Raw genomic sequence first — 22,568 nt, 5'->3', positions numbered from 1 at the left:
TTTAGTAGAAATAGTTCGTAACACCACCTAACCTTACACCGGGGGGGTTGATGGACAGGGGAGGGGCGTCTGCCTCAAGTAGTCCTCTAATAAACAAAGCCTTGATGTGTGTGTTTATTTGTAATTTGGATGCTGATGTTTTTAACGACATAATATATACTACGTGTATATACATATAAACACGAGTCTACTTGTATTTAGATATTTGTTGGTATTATTTTATACAATTGATTGCTAGATAGTGATATTTTAAATAAAATATATAATATGTACTAATTTTTTAAACAAAATTAAAGTACTAAATATAGTATTTTTATAGATTAATTGTGGAAAAAGAGATTAAAAAAATACTATATATTAACCAACAATTTAAGTGTAACATAACATTAGTATGTTGATGAGGTGGGTAGATTGGCCAAAAATGGGGGATTATTTTATCTACACTCTATTTTTGGAGTAGAATTTGTATATTTTTGTTATGTTTTTTTTTATTATGTATTGTATAATTTTATAAAATAGTATATAATTTTATATTTTAAAAGGTGATATGTAATTTTATTAATTTTAAAAATAATGTATAATTTTTTTAAAGTGCTATTTATTTAAAATTATTTTATTTGTAATAGTTATTAATAATAAATTCTAATTTCATATATACAAAATTGAAATAATATATATATATATATATTTGGATGATAATGTAAAAGATAAATTAAAAATTGAAATGCAGTCTATAAATGTAAAGAATTATATAAAAAATATTTTAATGTGAAAATAAAAATAAAATTATTAAAAAAATAAAATAATAGGGTGAGGACATGCGTTAGTCAAAATGTTAAAAGCAGCTGTAGCTTTTATCCGCAGCCGTCGTCTCTCTGTCACAGCTCAGCGGTTTCCCAACCCAAGCTAAGAGTAGTTTCCTTGTCTGTGTTTTTGTTTCCACAGATTAGGAAAAGGCGTGCGTGTGTGTGTGGTCGGACTCGGAGACGCCCCCATCTCTTAATTTAAGTTTACTGGGAATACAATCCAGGCAAGGATTGAGCATTGCAGGCACTCTTGTTCGATTGCGGATTAATTTGACTCCTCCTTTTCATCTTGGCAGTGGTAGGTGGTTGTGCTGCCGCTGTACTGTGCGGATGACGCCACCCCCAATTCACTACCAATTGTTCCACTCATAATTAATTAATTAACAGGAGTAGGAGTAGTACTACTCCTTTCTTATTATCATTATTATTATTATTATTATTATTATATCCTATTCTGTCTTTTTCTGTCCTATTCCTATACCACTCTTGTCTGATGAGTTATCGTGGGTTCCCTTCTTTCTGGTTTTGTTCGGGAGTGGTTTGAAATTTTCTCTCCCGTCCCGAGAGTTGGATTCTTGATATTCAGACACCAACATGATGGATTCTTAAGATATCAGCGATTCAGCTTCTATTGAATTAATTCGTGGCTTGAACCGCCTGCCCTGCCCTGCGCTGTCAATTTACACTACACACAGAGATGGCGTCTGGGGAGGAATCTGTTCAAGGCAGTGAAACTAAGGGAAGTATGTGGGTCTTGGAGCAGAAGATTGATCAGCCTATGGAGGAAGAGGCTGGAAGGCTTAAAAACATGTATAGGGAAAAGGTAAAAGCTCACTGACTTCAGTTCAGACTCCCTCTTTCTTTCAATTCTATCTATCTTTTCTCAAGTACCCCAGCCATCAAAGTCCACATCCCGAGCCCGAGGAAGGAAGGGCCTGCTTTCTTGCTTACAAGTAATTAAGTAGTTTTATGTACTACTCCATGGCATACATGTGTATGTGTATCTGGTTCTGATTCTGATTTTCAGAGCCCTCTACGCTTCCTTCAACTCACCTTTATTGGCTGGCCACTTCCCCTCTCTCTTCTCTTCTCTTCTCTTCATCTTTCACAGTTTCTTCTCTCCTACTTACACTTTTTTGTGTGTAGCCAACAACATTTTCCTGCCTTGGTCAACTGCATCTGTGATTTGTTCTTGCTCTCTGTAATCATTTGTTTCTGGCACTATATTTACATAAATATCTGGGGCAATATATATCGACCTATATACAACTCTACTCAGGGTCGCGGGGTGGGGCGGCTGTGGTGGGTATACTAAACATATTTTAATACGCTCCCTTGCTTTTCTCCCCGTACTTTCGTCCTCATCAGCACAAACGTCCCAGTGCCATTTTTTTTTTTTATTAGCTAATAACTGATCGTAAGAATTCTTTACTCTCTTTTCAATTGCAACACCGATGAATTCTGAATGGTCTTTCATGTAGTTCAAAGAATTGGGAATGGAATTGTGGAATGTCCATGCTTGTGATGGGATTTTGATTTTCTAGCTATTTCACCTCCGAAAGGAGATCCCTACGCGCTAGTGGATTACTATGTGGTTGACAATTTTACTCTTGGTCTTAACCATTAGTTGATGTACTCTTGGTTATACAGAAATTCTCAACAATTTTACTCTTGAGGCTGGCATTCCAGAGCCTAGGAATCGTATATGGAGATTTGGGAACATCCCCCTTATATGTGTTCTACAATACTTTTCCTGATGGAATAGAGGATCCGGAGGATGTTATTGGTGCCCTTTCATTGATCATATACTCCCTTACGCTGGTGCCCCTCCTCAAATATGTTTTTATTGTGTGCAGAGCAAATGACAATGGGCAAGGTAAAGTTCCTTTTGTCTCAGGTAGATGCCTTCTCATGAATGTTGTTTCAACATGTGTGCAGCAATTTGCATCATGTTGGGAGATATACTTAAACAATGCTTGGAAATCAGACTGAGACTTTATTCACTGATGAAATGCTTAATGATTGGCCTAGACATATAACAATGTATTTGTTATGGGATAACCTCAGAACTGATGAGTGGCCTAGGTGTTCAACTTGGATAAAGAATGTGTTGCAGCATTATTCATAACTAGGTCCACGATCTTACTTTTGTATTTGGCAATCCCATGCCATACGTTTATGCCATCATCTAGATTTACTGTTTTCCTTATATCAGCAGAAACTAACTTGTATATTTTTTCTGTTGATATTTTCTGTATGTATAACAGTATAAGTGTTATGTTTCTCGGATCAGTACTTAGGTGTGCATACTTCTGAAGGGCAAAGCTAGTATGAAATGCCCTTTCCACCAAATGTACAAATGATAATGATGGATTTATTGTGAACTAATAATAGATCCTTTCTTTTTTCTTTTAGGAGGAACCTTTGCTCTGTATTCGCTACTTTGCAGGCATGCTAAAGTCAAGATAATTCCCAACCAACACCGTACTGACGAGGAGCTGACCACATACAGCCGTAGCACATTCCATGAGCATTCATTTGCTGCTAAAACCAAGAGATGGCTGGAGGCAGATGCATTCAGAAGGAATGCTCTTCTTATACTTGTACTTGTGGGAACATGCATGGTAATTGGTGATGGCATTCTCACTCCAGCTATATCCGGTACCTACCTTGGCTGATCTTCAATTTTCATCTGTTTAATAAAGTAAATAGACTATCTAGGTATACACATATGTGTGTATATATATATATATTAAGGCTGTCATTAGCCCATAATCAAGCATATTCCAAGCTAATTGGATATAAACTTGATCTTGCTAACCAAGAAAAAATGCAACAGTTCTTTCTGCCTCTGGAGGGATAAAGGTGAAGCAACCTCATATGGGCAATGGTATAATTCTCAACAAACTAAAGTGTCACATTTAATTATTAGCACTCTTCTGTTCCTGCTAATTTTTATTTTTTTAATTTTAATTTTTAATTTTTGTCTGCATTGTCCTTGTGTATCATACCAATTTGGGCAATGTGCACTTTGATGCAGATATCGTTGTGCTTGTTGCTGTAGTCATATTAGTTGGTTTGTTCAGCATGCAACACTATGGTACAGATAAAGTTGGTTGGCTTTTTGCTCCAATCGTATTGTTGTGGTTTCTTATGATTGGTGGCATTGGTATATTCAACATATATAGATACGATAGTTCAGTTTTGAAGGCCTTCTCACCTGTATACATATATCGGTTTTTCAAAGGAGGAAAGAAGAAAGGTTGGAAGTCCCTTGGAGGGATAATGCTCAGCATCACAGGTTTCTACTACTTCTCCATTTCTTTATCTCCATGTTATTATTGCTAATTTTATGTCATAGTTATTAGTTTCTGAAAATGGCTGACTTTTGCAGGAACAGAAGCACTTTTTGCTGATCTTGCTCATTTTCCTGTTTCTGCCATACAACTTGCGTTTACCATTGTTGTCTTTCCTTGTCTGCTTCTAGCATACTCTGGGCAGGCAGCATACCTTATGCAAAATCAACTTCATGTACATGACGCATTTTATCTATCTATTCCTGGTATGCTTCAACCTTGAGTAATTGCTTTACTGTTGTCTTTTGGTTCTGGAAACAAATATTGCAAGTTTGATAATAGATGAAAAGGGAGATATTCTTATGGCGTTTTTATAGTCGTTATAGTCTTGATATCGATAGAATAAAACACCGAGTTAGTTTTCATGCCATCAATTAACTTTGATAATATTTGTCTGTTGCAGAAAAAATATACTGGCCAGTTTTTATTATTGCTACTTTGGCCGCTGTTGTTGCTAGTCAGGCCACAATATCTGCTACCTTTTCAATAATCAAGCAAGCCCATGCCCTTGGCTGTTTTCCAAGAGTAAAAGTTGTGCACACATCAAAGAAGTTTCTTGGGCAGATATATGTGCCTGATATGAATTGGATTCTTATGGTTCTTTGCATTGCAGTAACTGCAGGATTTAAAAACAAAATTCAAATCGGAAATGCTTATGGTAAGTAAAGTTGAGTTGTTCATGGTTGGGACATGATGTGGTCCTTTATAACATCATTGATGGAATGTTATCTACCACCATGCGGCAAACAGGTACAGCAGTTGTGATAGTGATGCTTGTGACGACGCTTCTCATGACCCTGATAATGTTACTGGTCTGGCACTGCCATTGGATGCTTGTCCTCTTGTTCACGGTCTTATCGCTGGTGGTGGAATGCATGTACTTCTCAGCAGTGCTTCTCAAGGTCGATCAAGGGGGCTGGGTGCCGCTTGTGATTGCTGCCGCCTTCCTGATCATCATGTACGTGTGGCACTATGGAACACTCAAGCGCTACGAGTTTGAGATGCATAGCAAGGTTTCTATGGCTTGGATCTTGGGGCTTGGTCCGAGTCTGGGGCTGGTGCGCGTGCCAGGAATCGGGCTCGTGTACACGGAGCTAGCCAGTGGAGTACCCCACATATTCTCGCACTTCATCACCAATTTGCCGGCCATACACTCTGTGCTGGTGTTTGTTTGCGTGAAGTACCTGCCGGTGTACACGGTTCCGGAGGAGGAGCGGTTCCTGGTGAAGCGCATTGGGCCGAAGAGCTTTCACATGTTCCGGTGTGTTGCGAGGTACGGGTACAAGGACCTCCACAGGAAGGATGATGATTTTGAGAAAAAGCTGTTCGACAATCTCTTTGTGTTTGTGCGGCTGGAGAGCATGATGGAAGGGTGCTCGGATTCGGATGACTACAGTAGCATCTGTGGGGCGGGAGAGGAGCCATTGCCCAGGGGGGGGATGATGGGGTATGGTCAGACGTCATCGCTGCTGTGTGTTGAAGGGGCGGCGAGGCCGTCATCGTCGGTGGTGGTGGTGGACTCAATTGTGCCGGCGGCCGGATCAGCAGCTGTGGTGCGGCGGGTGCATGGGAACAGCAGCAGCATGTCGTTGTCGTCGTCGTCGTGGTCGGGCAGCAGCAACAAGAACAACAACAACAAGAAGGTGGTGCAGGCAGCGGAGATGGAGATGGAGATGGAGGCGGAGGAGGGTGAGGACGAGTTGGAGTTTGTGGGGCGGTGCAGGGAGGCCGGGGTGGTGCACATAATGGGGAACACCATCGTGAGGGCGAGGCGGGAGTCCCGGTGCTACAAGAAGGTGGCGATCGACTACGTGTACGCATTTCTGAGGAAGATGTGCCGGGAGAACAGCGTTATCTTCAATGTACCCCACGAGAGCCTCCTCAACGTCGGCCAGATATTCAGCGTATGATCGCCATCGCCGCCGTCTGACGCTCCTGTATCATTGCAGACATTACATACATACATCCATACTGTATGGATAATGGATAATATTCTGTTTCTATATTCTATGTTCTAATTCTATTTCTATTTCTATTTGGGGATCGATCGATCGATCTACATACATACGTACGTACGTACGTACCTTTTAAGCCCAGCCTAGTACCAGTAGCATAGTGTGGTTAATACTCCTAATTAATTATTCTTTTATATATTTATCATAGTCAATTTTGCTAATACTCTAATATAATTTAATTATCTCCGTCCATTGTTTGCCAGGCCTTGGCTACCATTAATACAAAAATCCAAATTAAATTTCTTCTCAAATTAATCAAAAGAAACACACCCTTAGTCATTTACTTCTTTGTTATTTAAATTTTCATTTAAACTTATTTTTATTTTTAGTGAAAAAATATCATTTTTTTTTTACTTTATAAATGGATAAATTTTTTATTTTTATCCTATTTTCCTAAAATTTGTGTCCGATCAAATACATATATTTTTTCACGACAGAGGGAGTATTATTAACCGGTCAACTTGTATAAAAACTTATTGGAGAAAAATGCTTCTCCCATTTAATACAATATAAGGATATTATATTGAATGCAAGAGAGAAAAAAAAAAAAATCGCTTACAAATTATCATAAGTATCCATGATAAAATCGCACTATTGTATATAATCTTTAACATAGGATCTTTTTAAAGAAGTACATCACTAAATATAAAAAATATCGTAATAAGATATAAAGTAGTATATTCAAAGAAGTAAAATGACCGACCATTAAATCTACCTTTGATCCATTTACATTGGATGAAAATTTTTGATCGATGACATGTATTCGTGTGCAGCTTCATTTCTATGTGAAGGAACAAATATCTACATTGAGGAGTGTATCATATTAACAATTGATTGGGTTTGTTTAGATTAGACTGGTGTTAACGGACGGCCAAAGAAGATGAAGATTCCGTCATCCTTTCCGATTTCCTTGCATCCATTCATCCATGTCAGTCCATCACATGTGAATGAATGAGTGGAGGAAAAAAAACATACGCAGCAGCCAACCAGTTGCAGGCTTTGGTTCGTCTGTGTCTTGTCTTGCCTTTTCTCCTCCGTTGCCGCATTGCATTGTACAGCAGCAGGGAAAGAGGAGATTAATGGGTACGTGTGCATAATTTTCTTTTTTTTGCATACTCACTCACACTCTCTCTCGGTCAGTCACATATATGTTTGCAAGAACCCATCAAGAACCACACCATCAATGCGTTCATCCATCTATCATCACCAACACTCACCTCCTCCTCCATGGCGGAGGCAGAGGATATATATATATATTTCAAAAGATGTGTTTGTATGACACAATCTATATACATCTTTCACAGTATTATTTATCTATCTAATAGTAGTATATAGTAGTACAACATTTCTATCTGGGTCGGGGTAGAGAGAGAGACAGAGAGAGCCCTCTCAAAGAAAGCAGAGAGAATAGGAGGCATGGTATTGGTATCGCACCCACCCGCTCACCCTACGAGAAACAAACATCATACGCACGCAGGCAGGTATAAAAATCAAAACAGGAGTCCTGCCACCTCGACCCGTCACCGTCATCAAGATCAAGATCAAGATCAAGATCGAGATCAAGAAAAGACGACCGACGGGTGGTGAAGATTGGACTGAAATGAAGAAGAAGAAGAAGAAGGAGGAGGAGGAAGAAGAAGGAAGAAGGAAGAGAGAAGAGAGATGGCGACAGGCGTGCCACTTGGCAGGAGGGCAGTGGTGAGGGAGGCTGGGGCTCGCCTCCCACGACAATACTACTTTGTCAGTCAGTCAGTCAGTGTGTGTGCGCGAAACCCCCAAAGTCCCCTCACCCCCTCCCGATGACCCCGGCGAATCCGCATTTGCTATCTATCTGTCGATGCCAATGTAGTGTTGTCTCTCTCTCTCTCACCCAACGCAAATACAAGCCCCCCACCCCCTTTCTCTCTCTCTACATCTCACTCCTTCTCTTTCTATATATAATTATATCTCTATTTATTTCAATTCTCTATTTCTCTCTCTCTCTCCTCCTCTCCTGTTCTCGTTCCTCCCGTACCCGCATACCCTAATTCCCCCTTTTGCTTTGCTCCACCGCTCCCTGTATTTCTTCAGTTTATATGCGCGTTGAAGCCGGCAAGATTGGAATTTTATTACATGTTTTGTGGGTTTTTTGATCCATAAGCGCGTCGGGTCAGTGATATGATTTTTATGCTGTGGCACCGTTTATTTCTAATTTCTGTAGCGCCGTGGCCGACCTCAGCTGAATCTGGTCTCCATTGTGCTCTATTTTCATGTGGTCGCTTCTTTGTTTCTTTGCATGTTGTGGGTTTTACTTTTACTTGCTTTCAAGCTATGATCTTTAATGATTTGTAATCCTTATTTAGTCCAATAGGGGCCTTTTTAGATTGGGAGGCCGTGCTTGATGAAGTTGGTTTGATTTCTCAAGAATCAAATACTGTTTGCGTAATGACGTTTGTGTAGGCATCCTTTTCTGTTGCCCTTGAAAAAAAAGATAGCGTGTATATTTGTTTTTCTTATTCTGCTAGTAAGTGATTCGCAGATTTTACTTTGCATGGTCTGTTTTAAAATTACATGTTGGCAGGGTTTTAGAGGTTAGGAATTCATTTGAAATGCTGAAGATCAAACTATTAGATGTTTGCTGGCAGTTAATCTGGACTATGTTAAAGTGATGGAAGAACAAATGCAGTTAAATGAGAATTGTTCTAAACACCATGCAAGCTATGTGGTCACGATGTTTACAAAGTCTTTTTCGAGAAAAAGGAAAAACGTAACAAGACTCAGTTAGAGCGCATGTACATAGGACACGTGTTCATTCGATCGCAAATTTATAATACTTTCCAATTTGTTTTTTCTGCTCATTAATTTCTAGGTATGTGCTGCCATTTTTTTCTTGTATAATCATTTATTGCGTACTAAGATGTGTAATTATATAGTTCGTAAAAAAGCGACAAACAAAGATGTTTTCTATTCAATATGGTGATATGTCATTAGTCCATCAGTTTTCTAGAGCATACTATACTTAAAATTTCACTTTCAGGCGTTGGATTGCTCTGTATAATGTTTCTCAAGACCCTTTTAGCGGAATAAATGCAAATCACTTAAGTATTTCAACATTTTCCTCAATTTGACTACAAGCCTACATGTTTCAGTTCCTACAGCATAAAGGGGATGAAGGAAAAGAGCTCAGAGAATAGTACGCTGCTTAGCAAAAACTGGCTGTCAAAGCGTAAGCGACGGAAGCTTCCATCTGGCACTGACAAATCAGGTGACAGAGATAGAAAATACAAACACATAAAGTTTCCATCAACAACTTCATCGAATGGTGTTAGTTCGGAAATAGCTTCAAGTAAGAGAAAAGGGAATGATGGGGTAAGCAATCCTCTATGTAATAATTTTTTTGTTTTTAATGGCTATTTGTTGCAGAGTTAACAGTCTTTGCAACGGACTAAACATCGATTGTTTTCATGGGTAATAAATGTCTCACAGAAAATCTGTTAGCATGATTTTGTTTCTAAGTTGTTCATATTTAGTTTTTGTAGTTATTTTTACAGCCCATTCATCTCATGGTCATTTAACGTTGTTTGGCACATGTAAGCTGTTTGTAAGTTGTGGTTGGTTCACTGTTTTGTGTTGCAGTATTATTATGAGTGTGAGATCTGTGAACTTGGTGGAAAGTTACTCTGCTGTGATTATTGCCCACGCACGTATCATCTTGAGTGTTTGGATCCTGCATTGCAGGTATGCTTTAGTTTGTTGGTGATACTAAATGATCTGTTTCCTACCTCTTTATTTTCTGTTGTTACATTCAATAACACCTATTTAATAACACCTATTTATTGGTTCACCTCTTCAAGAGCATTCCAAAGGGGAAGTGGGAATGCCCAATATGCTGTCAGCCACGGTGTGCTGTATGTGACCTCAGTGGACAGTTGCTAGGGTTGGATTCCTGTTCCCATTTTTATCATCTGGAGTGTTTAGATCCTCCTTTGCAGGTATGTTTCATTTGTGATTTTAATCAGATACATTGTTCCTAACTTTCCCATTCTTTGTGTGCGCACAACTAACATATTTATTATCTTATTCTCAGAAGTGTATTCCAAAAGGAGAGTTGGAATGCCCAATTTGCTTCCAGAAAAGTACATCTGTGGAGACGTTTAACCATTTGGATTCCATTTCAAGATGCGCACAAGCAAAAGTTATCATTAGAAGATCAAAGAATGAAGAAGAATCATCTGTGACTAAATATGCAAACAAGGCATGTGAAAGTTCTACTGCCCGGAGGCAATCTTTAGGAAAAGAGCAGTTGTCCTTGAATCGGCATGGAAAAAGAGTTGAGAGGTTGGATTCTCTCGGCAATGATAAATGTACAGTTGAACAAAATTTCATGGAGGGTAGTCCATCAGATAATGATCTTGATATGAGAAGTAATGTCAAAATTCTCCATATACAAGCAGGCAAGGCAATAATTCAACATGTAAATTTGAATGAAGAATCTTCCGAGCAATTATCCCAAGGATCTCCTGAAAAATTTTCACCTGGAAATGAGCCTGTCCTAGCTCTGGAAGCTGCTACTCATGCAGGCAGGAAAAGAAAGCGTAAGGTTCACTTCCATGAGAATGCAAAGAAGCAGAAGACTGAGAAAGGAAAGTCTGGTTCTGATAATTCTAGAAAGATTCGGTCCAAAGGAAATGATACTCGTCTTAGGACTTCTAAATCACATGGAAAACATAAAAAACTTGATCACAAGGATTGTTCAACTCCAATTAAGGAGGATGTGAAGACAGATGTTCACAAACCACCAAATGATGAGGTCTGTACCTTTTGCTTTACATTGTTTCTGAGTGTTATTCTCCTTTAAGCTAAACTATCTTATTTTCATAGATTCTATGTTTATAGTGATTCTGCAGTCAAATGACTCTTGCTGGTTTTAGAGTTAGTGTCTTCCATAGGTGCTAACCTTTTTATGTCATAGCATTCCTTTTACTTTTTACTAGGGGCACTTGCTGCTTGTGCTTTCAGTGTGTTTTCTTGCTGCTGTGGCACCCCTTTTATCCTATACTGCAGTTTGTTTTTTTTTTCCTTTAATAGGAAACAGAAGGCAAAAGTAATTGCCTTTTGTGTTTTTTATATCTTGTTCATTTTAAATATTTGTAACTTTCCGTCCTTTCCTTTTACTCTATTAAGCTTTATTTATTTTCTATTATTCTTGGTAATATTTTTTATTCAACTAAGCTTCGTATTGTGTATTATACTCAACATGCTAAAGTTTTGGACTGTATGTGTTTTGGAAACTTATAACTTTCTGGCTTTTAGTGACTTCTTAGAACATAAATGTGATTACGGCTCTATTCTTTTAGCAATTTTTTCCTATATATTTTGTTTACTACGTTCCCCAAGAAAAATACACTATTCTCTTTTACAAAACATCATATCAAATCATTATACATACGCAAACATAAACCAAATGCACCTTACAAGTTTACTGTTCTATCTGGGAAAACTGTTCCATGTTCTATATTCCAGAAAATATTACCTGAATTATTATTATTATTATTATTATTATTCCTACTCCTAATTGTGTTGAAATTTTATATTGGGTAGCAAAATTGTTGCTTGTGTAATCTTCAAAATTATAAGTTGATTTTTTTAATATTTGTATTTTATTTTAGTGAAAATCACTGAATTTGAAGATATATTTAGTGAAAATCACTGAATTTGAAGATATATACTCTTTAAGTTCCGTTGCATAAGTCATTTTAGGCTTAAATTTCTGTCCCTAATTATAATTTGTTCACCCCTTCCTAACGAAAATCCCCTTCATTGATTTGTTTTTACCCTCCCTAAATAGATCATTAGCTGAATTCATTAAATAAAAATTGTACTAGTTGCTTTTTAAAAAGGGGTAATGTTGTCGTATTGCAATTTTTTTAAAATATACATACGATTTTCTGAAACAATCTATGTAATGGGATGGAGGAAGTTAATTTACAGTATAATTTGGTTCTTTGCTTCAATAAGATGTGAGCAATGAGATCGAGTAGTCCTTGCATCATGATGCAGTGGGCACCATTAATATCCCAATTGTATGTAGTTTTGATCACAAAAATATTCTCTTCGCTTTAATCTGATGTCTGTATTTTACCCTACGAATATGACCTCCAAAGTGCAAAATTGTTGGTACTCTCTGTTTTCCTTCCCTTCAAACTTTGTGTGATGAAATGTTACCTAGTATAAATCTTTGAACTAACTATACAATTACGCGATGATTAGCATCAGTATCTCATTAATGGTTGGCAAAAAGGATGCTGCATGTGAGAAACATCAGCTAACTTTATGTTTAGGTTTGTCAATCAATTGTGTTGATTATTTATATTTCTCCAAGTGTGCAGCATTAAGGATTCAGAAACTTGAAGCTTCACGATATTTTCTTGTTGCTCCAAAAAAGTGAAATAGATGAATTAGTCATTACCTTTTCCCCTCATTTCATATTTCATGAGCTGTTATTACGCTATCTTCTTCTGCACTGTCATGTCTATGCTTGACATTGCAACCACCTTTACTTATTGACTATCTATAAAAGATGCATAATGCATATTTATCTTGCCCTATTTGTTTTTTATATATTTCCATACACACCCTATCTAGTTTTGTAGATTTTTCCTCGGCAATAATTCCCTGTAAACAGGTTGGTACTGAGGAAACTGATAATGATTCTCTTGATTGTCCACCAATGGGAAAGGTTGCTTTTGATCCATTGATACATGCCAGAGATGCATATGATATCCAGCAGGTATGAAGTGTATTTGCATTACTGATACTGGACATCATTGCTTTGTATGCATTTATTTTGTACAATTGAAAACATCTACTCTCTCTCTCTCTCTCTCTCTCTCACACACACACACACACACTATACTGTACCAATATTTGTATCTACAGAAGATATCAATTCTCAATGTCATTATAAATTTTCAAATAATTGTACAAGATGACACACAGTAAATCAAATTAAATGTTACACTCGCAAGGTTTTATGCTTCAAATAAACTTTTTGACTCCTCAGTAGCACACTACTTGACACCTAAAATGTTAACCAAACACAATTAATCTTAGTCAGTACTTATTGCCTTAATGAATTTTTTGTTGTCCAATAAGATGATAAAAACTGCTGTTCATATCATTTTGTAATTAAACACAGGTTGATCGAGTTATTGGCTGTCGAGTTCAAAGTGATACAAGTTCAGATTGTAATACCGTTGCAACCAATGCCTGTGTTCTACCTTTGGTGGATTCATTTGCAGCGGAAGATCCAAATAAACTATCTGGGAATGATCCCATCTGTGAGATACCTCTGGATGGGGTTTGTGGGGGAAATTTGGTGAGGACACACGAGGATATGGCTATCTGTCCTGATAGAAGGAATGCAAGTAATCGTTTAGATAAAGATGTACTACAAGTGTACAGAAGATCACTTACAAAAGATTGCAAAGAAAGAAATCTTGTAGATTCTTTGAGTGATAATGATGGTTGTGGTTCTGTTGCAATGAATAACAATAATCAAGAAGAAAATATCTCAGGCGCCAGTGGAGCCAAAACTGAGGAGGTTGGGACTGACAGTAGTGGTATGGTCCTAAGGACTTGTGACAGTAATGATGGCTCAAAGAACTGTCAAATTTCTGGAAAACCGATGAATGGTCAAACTCATATCTCTGATGAGAATACCAGCAGAAAAGAAATCTTAAATGAGACAGTTGTTAATGGTGGCCTCAAAATGAAATTGAATCATTCTTATCTCGTTGAATCTGGATCACCCACCATATCATATGAGTTCTTGGTCAAGTGGGTTGGGAAGTCTCATCTTCACAACAGCTGGATTCCAGAATCAGAATTGAAAGTTCTGGCTAAAAGGAAACTTGAGAACTACAAGGCGAAGTATGGAACAGCTATAATGAATCTGTGTGAGGAACAGTGGAAGAGGCCTCAAAGGGTAATTGCTACTCGCATCTCTGCAAATGGTTCAACTGAAGTATATGTAAAATGGACAGGACTTCCTTATGATGAGTGCACTTGGGAAAGAATGGATGTACCTGCTATTGCAAATTCCTCCCACTTGGTTGATCTATTCTTCAGGTTTGAGCGTCAAGCATTGGACAATGATACTGCTGAGCCTGCTTCTATACGAAGGAATGCTATTGAAAAAAGTGATATAGTTGCTCTCACTGAACAGCCTAAAGAGCTAGTTGGAGGTTCTTTGTTTCCACATCAGTTGGAAGCATTGAATTGGTTGCGCAAGAGTTGGAAAAAATCAAGAAATGTTATACTTGCTGATGAAATGGGGCTTGGGAAAACAGTATCAGCTTGTGCTTTTATATCATCTTTATATTTTGAATTCAAAGCAATCCTTCCTTGCCTAGTTTTAGTTCCTTTATCCACTATGCCCAACTGGATGTCTGAGTTTGCACTATGGGCTCCAGATCTCAATGTTGTGGAATATCATGGTAACACCAGAGCTCGTGCTGCCATTCGTCAATATGAATGGCATGCCTCTGATCCTCATGGTTTGAACAAGAAAACATCTGCATACAAATTCAATGTTCTATTGACTACTTATGAAATGGTTTTGTGTGATTCTTCTCATCTACGCGGAGTTCCTTGGGAAGTTCTTGTGGTTGATGAGGGTCATCGCCTGAAAAATTCTGGTAGTAAGTTGTTTGGTTTGCTAAATACATTCTCATTCCAGCATCGAGTGCTGTTGACTGGTACTCCTCTTCAAAACAACATAGGGGAAATGTATAATCTCCTAAATTTCTTACAGCCAACTTCATTTCCATCTCTCACTTCATTTGAGGAGAAGTTTAATGATTTGACAACTGCAGAAAAGGTGGATGAACTGAAAAAGCTTGTCGCTCCCCACATGCTTCGTAGGCTTAAAAAGGATGCCATGCAGAATATTCCCCCCAAGACCGAAAGGGTGGTTCCTGTTGAATTATCATCTATTCAGGCAGAATATTATCGTGCCATGCTCACCAAGAACTATCAGATACTACGCAACATAGGAAAGGGGGTTCCTCAGCAATCGATGCTGAATATTGTGATGCAGTTGAGGAAGGTTTGCAATCATCCGTATCTTATACCTGGGACTGAGCCTGAATCGGGCTCAGTGGAATTCCTACATGAAATGAGAATTAAGGCTTCTGCTAAGCTAACATTATTGCACTCTATGCTGAATATGTTGCACAAGGAAGGTCACAGAGTCCTTATATTCTCACAGATGACCAAGTTACTTGACATCCTTGAAGATTACTTGACTATTGAGTTTGGGCCAAAGACATATGAGAGAGTGGATGGCTCTGTTTCTGTGGCTGAACGACAATCGGCAATTGCCCGTTTTAACCAAGACAAGAGTCGATTTGTTTTTCTGCTATCAACTCGTTCCTGTGGTCTAGGCATCAATTTGGCAACAGCTGATACTGTTATTATTTATGATTCAGATTTCAATCCACATGCAGATATCCAAGCAATGAATCGTGCCCATCGGATTGGTCAGTCAAACAGACTTCTAGTATACAGGCTTGTTGTTCGTGCTAGTGTGGAAGAACGCATCTTGCAGCTTGCAAAGAAGAAATTAATGCTTGATCAACTTTTTGTGAACAAATCTGGATCACAAAAGGAAGTGGAAGACATCTTAAAGTGGGGAACCGAAGAACTTTTTAATGATTCAACTTCTGTTAGTGGAAAAGATGTTGAAATCCTGAACAATAAAGACGAAGCAGTTGCAGAAGTAGAGCCTAATAGTCGGAGAAGGACTGGTGGACTTGGTGATGTATATAAAGACAAATGTGCAGAAGGTAGTAACAAGATAGTATGGGATGAAAACGCAATTCTAAAGTTGCTGGACCGCTCAAACCTGCAATCAGGATCACCTGAAAATACTGAATCAGAATTGGATAATGACATGCTTGGTTCGGTGAAGGTATTACTGCATTACTAAAGTTGCTTTGTTGTTGAAAAGACCTGTTAAAATAAGAAGGTACTGGTTTTCTATTGAAAAAAGCCTTCCCCTAAACAAAAATGGACAATCCAGCATATGTGTTTCTTAAAGTTTGTATTGCTAATGAATGTTCTGAATCAAATAATATCAATAAAATAATTATTTCTCTAGGTCCTGTGTCCCTTATACTTTAGGACTATCTTTTGGTTCACTTTTTCTCTGTTTCGAATATACCCTATTAATTTTTCTCTGTTTAGCATTAATACATCTGCATTGTTATGTTGTGTAAGATTAAAAGAAATTAATGACCATTTGCATTCTCTTATGTTATTTTATATTTGGCGAACAATATTTTATTTTAGCTTGTAATTTCACCACTTCACATTTTCTTTTCATTTGGGTTCTTCATACATTGTTAAACTTGAGCATCATTTTTTATTTTCTCACTAACTTTTATCTTCTTATTTGTTTGGATAGTCACTTGAATGGAATGATGAGTGCACTGAAGAACAAGCTGGAATAGCTTCAGTTTCTACAGGAGCTACTGCTGCAAGTGCACAAAATTGTGAAAAGAAAGAAAAGGCTTCGGTATGTGCTAATGAAGAGAATGAGTGGGATAGGCTTCTGCGAGTAAGGTTAGCAATTCAATCATGTACATTTGAACTTCTACTTTTGCTTTTTAGACATTTCTCCTTATAATGCAACATTATCTCTCGTCTAGTAAGTAGAATATGATGTTTCTGCTGTGGTATATGTATTCAAGTGAAGAGATACCTCCTTTTTTTTATTATTAATTTTGGGGTTCAGTATGGGATGTCTTGTAAAAGGAAAAAGCCTTGTGGAACTTTTATCACAGAAATACATATCCTAGTACAGTGATTACAAACCTAGCCTTAAAAGAACAGTAAATGAATGTCCCTGTTCTTTCGGCCTTGTATTCTCTTATTTCTTTACTTGCAAATTACAATATAAGTTTTAGTTCTGAGAATACTGCAGAAGAGAGATTATTCTATATGCCCTCGTATTTCAACCTCACTTATTTTCCTTGGGTTCTGTAGATGGGAGAAATATCAAAATGAGGAGGAAGCAGCTCTTGGGCGTGGGAAAAGGCAAAGGAAAGCTGTTTCTTACCGGGAGGCATATGTTGCTCATCCCACTGAAGCACTGAGTGAGGTAAATATTCTCAAATTTGTTTTCTTTCCATAATTTATGCTTTCTTTAAACATTTAATGTTTTCATGCTAGTGACATAATTATGTATTTCCTACACGTGGGTCACGTGCTTATTAACTGCTCCATGCACACAAAGACCCTTCTTCCCTTTTTAACCCCTTTAGTGGATACCCTAAATTTAGAAGCAGCATCTGCTTAAAAAGTAACAGAATGTTGTCATTTCCAATTTTATCTAAATCAGACTACGTATCAACCACAGTTGCCAACGGTGCATGGTGCCCCATATCAAAAAGGTCATCCTGATGCCATGTGGCAAGGCACACGGTGTTGTGCACCACATTGAAGTTGGTGCAATATTATACATTAACTACTGTTGATTCTTTAAAAATTAAAGCATTTTGTTATTATTGATTTATTTATGGATATATCATTAGTAAGGAATTAAATATTCTACTTGTCTTTGCTTAAGTAAGGATAATGAACTGTCAAACTAGCTTCAACACGCATATTGTAGTTAAGAATAACAAAGTTTAAGAATGATGGTAACTTACTGTTTTATGCTACTAGACTAGTTCTGATATTTCATCCATTGGAGTTGACTTGCATGAGGATTTTTTGATGTTTTTCACTAAATTATGTGAAACTGTTATCTTGGTTCTTGTGGATGGGATATTAATCCCTGTTTCATATTTAATTGCTTTTCTTTTAAGGTCTAGAGCATATTTTGATTCATCGTATTAGAGATCTTGGTGAACATTCCTCGACCTCAAATTTGTATAGAAAACATTCAGTGAATGGTACGGTACACCAATAAGTGATCCTTGTAAAATGTAAATAATCTGATTGGTTCAATCCATGGTGCTGGTATATCAGAGGTATTGATTTATTCGGAATTCATTTTTACTCAATCATCTCTTGTCCACCCAGCATTTATCATAAGGTGATGTGCTAGAATCTGAAAATCAGGCTTAGCATAGTTCATATGGCATAAATGCAACCTGGACAGTCTGTTATTTCCATTAGGCATTAAGTATTTTGTGCCATTCTGATCATATTTTTGTCCTCATATTTTGAGGGCTGGGAAAATGTATGTTGATGCTCGAGTGTGTGGGGGTAATTCTTGTCACATGTTTGTAACAGAGTGGTGCTGAAGAGGAGCAGGAGCGTGAACCTGAGCCTAAATTTGAATACACACCAGCTGGACGAGCTTTAAAAGAAAAATAGTGAGTGCACTCTCTGAAGTCAAACTTCAATGTTATTTCATTTATGTTTTCTATAATGCTTGGATCTTCAGTGTGTTTTTCATAGAAAGAAAAGGATATAATGTCATATTCAAAATATACAAGAATTACAATCTATGACACACCTGGCCAAATACATGCCAAATATGCTCAGATCTTTAGTGTGTTTTTTCATAGAAAGGTAAGGATATAATGTCATATTCAAAATATACAAGAATTAAAATCACATACACACCTGGCCACTGTGGTGACGCCAGGGTGATACAGTGACATTGTTCATAAACTGAACAATTAAGGAAAGGATATAATGTCATATTCTGCACTCTCTTTTTAATTGTTAATCCAGTTTCTTTTTGTTTGATATTAATATTTGAAATTGAGAAAGGTGATCAGAATCATTAAGTAGGAGACTAAGGGTGTGTTTGTTTGGGGGTTTGGATTTCGAGTTGGGATTTGAATAGTAAAAATTTTGAATTTAAATAGTTGTATGATGTGATATAAATAGGGGTTGATGTGATGTTTTGAATGTAAAAATGATTTTTAATATAATATAAAAAATAAAAAATAGGTGTTTGATTTGATGTTTTTGGGGGGAAAATTTTGGATGAATAGTAGGATTTTAACAAAATCCATCAGACGAACACACCCTAAGAGTATCTTATAGTATTGAAAAAATGAACTGTTTTCCATGTACTGCTAAGGAGATTATCATTAGGAAATCTCACATACCAGTGATGAAACACCTTAACTGTAACACATTATTTATTATTTGCTATGTGATATCTGTATATCAGAAATTTGTTTCCTTAAATTATGAAAACATTGTGTTTTTTATTCTTAAGATGGTTATTTGCTGTAACAAATCTAAAGAATGTTAGTTTCGTAGCTGTTGCTTTGATTATAATATTAATGATGCAAATATTATTTGTCTCCAATCAACATAATATCTGCCCGTGCACCACACGAGAATTGCACACCTTGTTTCTTGGTAATTAGCGGATTTGCATGATTTGCAAATATCCATTTTGTTGATTCAGGTTGATATTCTGATATTTCTGGAGTGTATTGATGATGAATGTGACATGTTCATTGTTTAACAGTGCTAAGCTTCGAGCCAGGCAGAAGGAAAGGTTGGCTAAGAGGAAAGTAACAGAAATATGCCCTCCATCTGAAATTCAAGAAAATGAGGCTGCTATATCAAGTCAAGCTAATGAAGAAAAATATTTAGCTGTGCGTGTGGAAGATAATAGTCATGATAACATAGGATCAAGTAGTGTGACTGACTCCACCTTGAATCTGAGAAGGATACTGAAGAAGAAAAGTCCTCTCCACCTGGATCTTCCTGGTACATCTGACCAGCATATTCCTGAATTTCCTGCAGTTGGTCATCTGTTGCAGGATATGAGCTCCATTGATGCTATGCGCAATAGCTTGCTGCCAGTTATTGGTTTATGTGCGCCGAATGCCCCTAAGAAAATGGAGCAACTGCAGCGGAAAATTTCTAGACCTCACCAAAGGCAATTGAAACAAGGGCTTGGGTTTGAGTTCCCATTGCCAGCCAGTTCTACATCTGCCTTGTTAAGTGAGATGAGTACAAAACAGCATGAGGCAAATTTGGCACGACATAAGTTGCCTGATTTTGTACCTGGAACTTCTCAATTGCACCCAGTCAGTGGCGTTTCTGATAGAAATCTGCCATTTCCACCTGTAAGTCATGCCCTTAATTGTTCCATAGCTTTGATTATAAGTGCAGGTTATTTGATGACTAGTATTTTATTTGCAGCACTCGTTGAATATCTTGAAAGGTAAAGGAACGGCTGGGCATCCTGGGAACGGTGGTTCTACATTTTCTGATTTCCAAGAAAAAATGTTGTTGCCAAAACTGCCTTTCGATGAGAAACTGCTTCCAAGATATTCTTTTCCATGTGGGAGCTTTCCAAATACTTCTGACTTCCATGAAAACCTATCCTGCGGATCTGGAGTCAAAGAACCCAAGGAAACCATACATGATCTTCCTGTGCTGCCATTGTTCCCAAATCTAAAATTTCCACCAGATCTGCCCAAGTATAATCAACCAGGGCAGGAGATACTCCCAGCATTGGGCTCTAGTCAAATTCCCTCTTCAATGCCCTCCTTTCCTGAAAATCACAGGAAGGCTTTGGAGAGTATCAATCTGAAAACTGGATTGGGATCTGACAAGCTGCTGAGAAATAAGTCAAAGAATGAAATTTGGTCTGAGGATGAACTTGATTACCTGTGGATAGGTGTTCGCAGGCATGGGAGAGGAAATTGGGATACAATGCTACAGGATCACAGGTTGAAGTTTTCAAAGTTTAAAACTGCAAGGGACTTGGCAGTAAGATGGGAGGAAGAGCAACTCAAGATCCTGGATGGGCCAGGATTTCATCCTACAAACACTTTCAAGCCCCTAAGGTCTTCAAACTCTCCCCTTTTTCCAACTTCTGATGGAATGATGGCACGAGCACTGCACGGTGCAACTTATGGAGTTAAAAATGGGCCACTGAAATTTCAGGCGCACTTGACAGATATGAGATTGGGTCTTGGTGGTCTACCATCCCTAGCACCACCTTCAGAACTATGCGATCCATCTTTCCCAGCTTTGAGTATGGACAAATTTCAGGCCATATTCTCTAAAGACTTTTATGCAGGACCTATCGATAGATTTGGAGCCTCCTCCAGTACTCCCGCTGAGTCACCTTTTCTGCTGAACTCTCTGGGATCTAGTTGCTTAGATTCTCTGGCTTTGATGCAGAGGGAGAAACTAAGGGATTCAATTAGGTTGGGGATGTCAAGTGGCCATAATAGTATGGGTAATAGTAGCGAGCCTACTTGTGCTGCTCTGGATGCCAACTGTAACAAGGTCAAAAACTTCTCTGCGTCCAAGGGAAAGGAAGAAGTCTCCAGTTACACGTCTCCCAAGGGTCTTCTACCTCATTGGCTTCGAGAAGTGGTCAACGTCCCTGGTAAAACACGAGGTTTGGAGCTGCCGCCCACCGTGTCTGCAATAGCACAGTCTGTTAGCGTTTTGTATGGTGAAGGGAGATCCCCAATTCCTCCATTTATTGTGCCAGGACCTCCTCCCCTCAAGCCCAAGGATCCACGCCGTGGGCTGAAGAAGAAGAAGAAGAAGAAGTCACATGCTTGTGGGAAGTCTACCCTTTCTGCTTTGAGTGCATTCTCTGGCGGCCACCATGGACAGAATGTTGGCTCGACCTCTGTTGCCCAATCAACGACATTACCTTCACACCCAAAGCCAGTGATTGCCGCACCGGGAGTACCCTGTAGTGAGGTCAATCTCAACACGTCTCCTTTGAATGTGAAGAATGGTTCCCTGCCATCACCTCCTGTGATGAAAACATCAACTGCAATTACTGGATTGTCACCGCCTTCAGCAGAAGTCCAGGAAATGGTCTCTTCCTGTGCTGAACCAGCTCCTCTTATGACACACCCAGATTCTGGTGAAGGCTTGATGCCTAAACCAAGTGGTGTTGATGTTGTTGGGTCAGAGATAGAGGCCCCCCCTATGCCTAATGTGGAGAAGAAATCAGATGTGACGGGGTCAACTGCTGTGGAAGAAGCGAAAAGCGGGGGCTCGTGCAGGAGATGCCCAGACCCTGTAGATGATATTAGGCCACCAGGTATGGAAGAGGTATCTTCAGAAGGAACTATATCAGATCATCAGCCTTTAAGCAGCCGTGAGATGTAATAGATGTGTGGATGCATGCAGCAGTATCCCATTTAATTGGATACAATTCAACTCAAGTCAACTCATCTCAATGTGGGCTTAGTTTTGCAGTGCAGCTCAGGGTGTTGTACTAGTAAAGGAGACGTGTGGATATAAAAATTATCAGGAAAAAAAAAAAAAAGGGAAGAGAAGATGAAGAAGAGGGGGAGGGTCTTTTGTAGATTGATTAATCCTATGATGCAATCATATGATATTTACCCAAATCCGTTTTACCTGGGGCTCGAGCCTAGGTTATTTTTAAT

The 22,568-nt window shown here is 38.3% G+C and overlaps 2 protein-coding genes across 6 annotated transcripts; both read left to right on the top strand.

Moving 5' to 3' along the window:
* Positions 1–1,191: 1,191 nt before the first annotated feature.
* Positions 1,192–6,195, top strand: LOC127249922 (potassium transporter 10-like). Of its 3 annotated transcripts, XM_051272996.1 has the most exons (9): positions 1,192–1,629; positions 2,457–2,682; positions 3,222–3,467; positions 3,646–3,696; positions 3,847–3,906; positions 4,054–4,107; positions 4,201–4,368; positions 4,566–4,820; positions 4,913–6,195. In XM_051272996.1, exons 1-9 carry the CDS (start codon positions 1,504–1,506, stop codon positions 6,070–6,072), a joined length of 2,346 nt encoding a protein of 781 aa, XP_051128953.1. In that variant the 5' UTR covers positions 1,192–1,503; the 3' UTR covers positions 6,073–6,195. The 3 variants fall into 3 exon arrangements, with proteins under 3 accessions (XP_051128953.1, XP_051128952.1, XP_051128954.1); XM_051272995.1 differs by having other exon boundaries at positions 3,847–4,107; XM_051272997.1 differs by lacking the exon at positions 3,847–3,906 and having other exon boundaries at positions 1,194–1,629.
* A 1,296-nt stretch (positions 6,196–7,491) lies between these two features.
* Positions 7,492–22,466, top strand: LOC127249524 (protein CHROMATIN REMODELING 4). 3 transcript variants are annotated; one of them, XM_051272354.1, is made up of 12 exons: positions 7,492–8,022; positions 9,306–9,525; positions 9,793–9,894; positions 10,011–10,148; positions 10,244–10,966; positions 12,896–12,946; positions 13,355–16,129; positions 16,625–16,782; positions 17,206–17,320; positions 18,460–18,542; positions 19,661–20,267; positions 20,344–22,466. In XM_051272354.1, the coding sequence occupies exons 1-12, from the start codon at positions 8,015–8,017 to the stop codon at positions 22,285–22,287; spliced, it is 6,924 nt and encodes a 2,307-aa protein (XP_051128311.1). In that variant the 5' UTR covers positions 7,492–8,014; the 3' UTR covers positions 22,288–22,466. The 3 variants fall into 3 exon arrangements, with proteins under 3 accessions (XP_051128311.1, XP_051128309.1, XP_051128310.1); XM_051272352.1 differs by having other exon boundaries at positions 7,493–8,022; positions 12,842–12,946; XM_051272353.1 differs by having other exon boundaries at positions 7,494–8,325; positions 12,842–12,946.
* The last annotated feature ends 102 nt before the right edge of the window (positions 22,467–22,568 follow it).

Source organism: Andrographis paniculata, unplaced genomic scaffold (genome assembly GCF_009805555.1).
Source record: "Andrographis paniculata isolate CXL003 unplaced genomic scaffold, ASM980555v1 Contig36END, whole genome shotgun sequence".
In the NCBI taxonomy this organism is placed as follows: domain Eukaryota; kingdom Viridiplantae; phylum Streptophyta; class Magnoliopsida; order Lamiales; family Acanthaceae; genus Andrographis; species Andrographis paniculata.
Note: the sequence above shows the minus strand (reverse complement) of the source record. Positions and strands in the feature narration are given on the sequence as shown.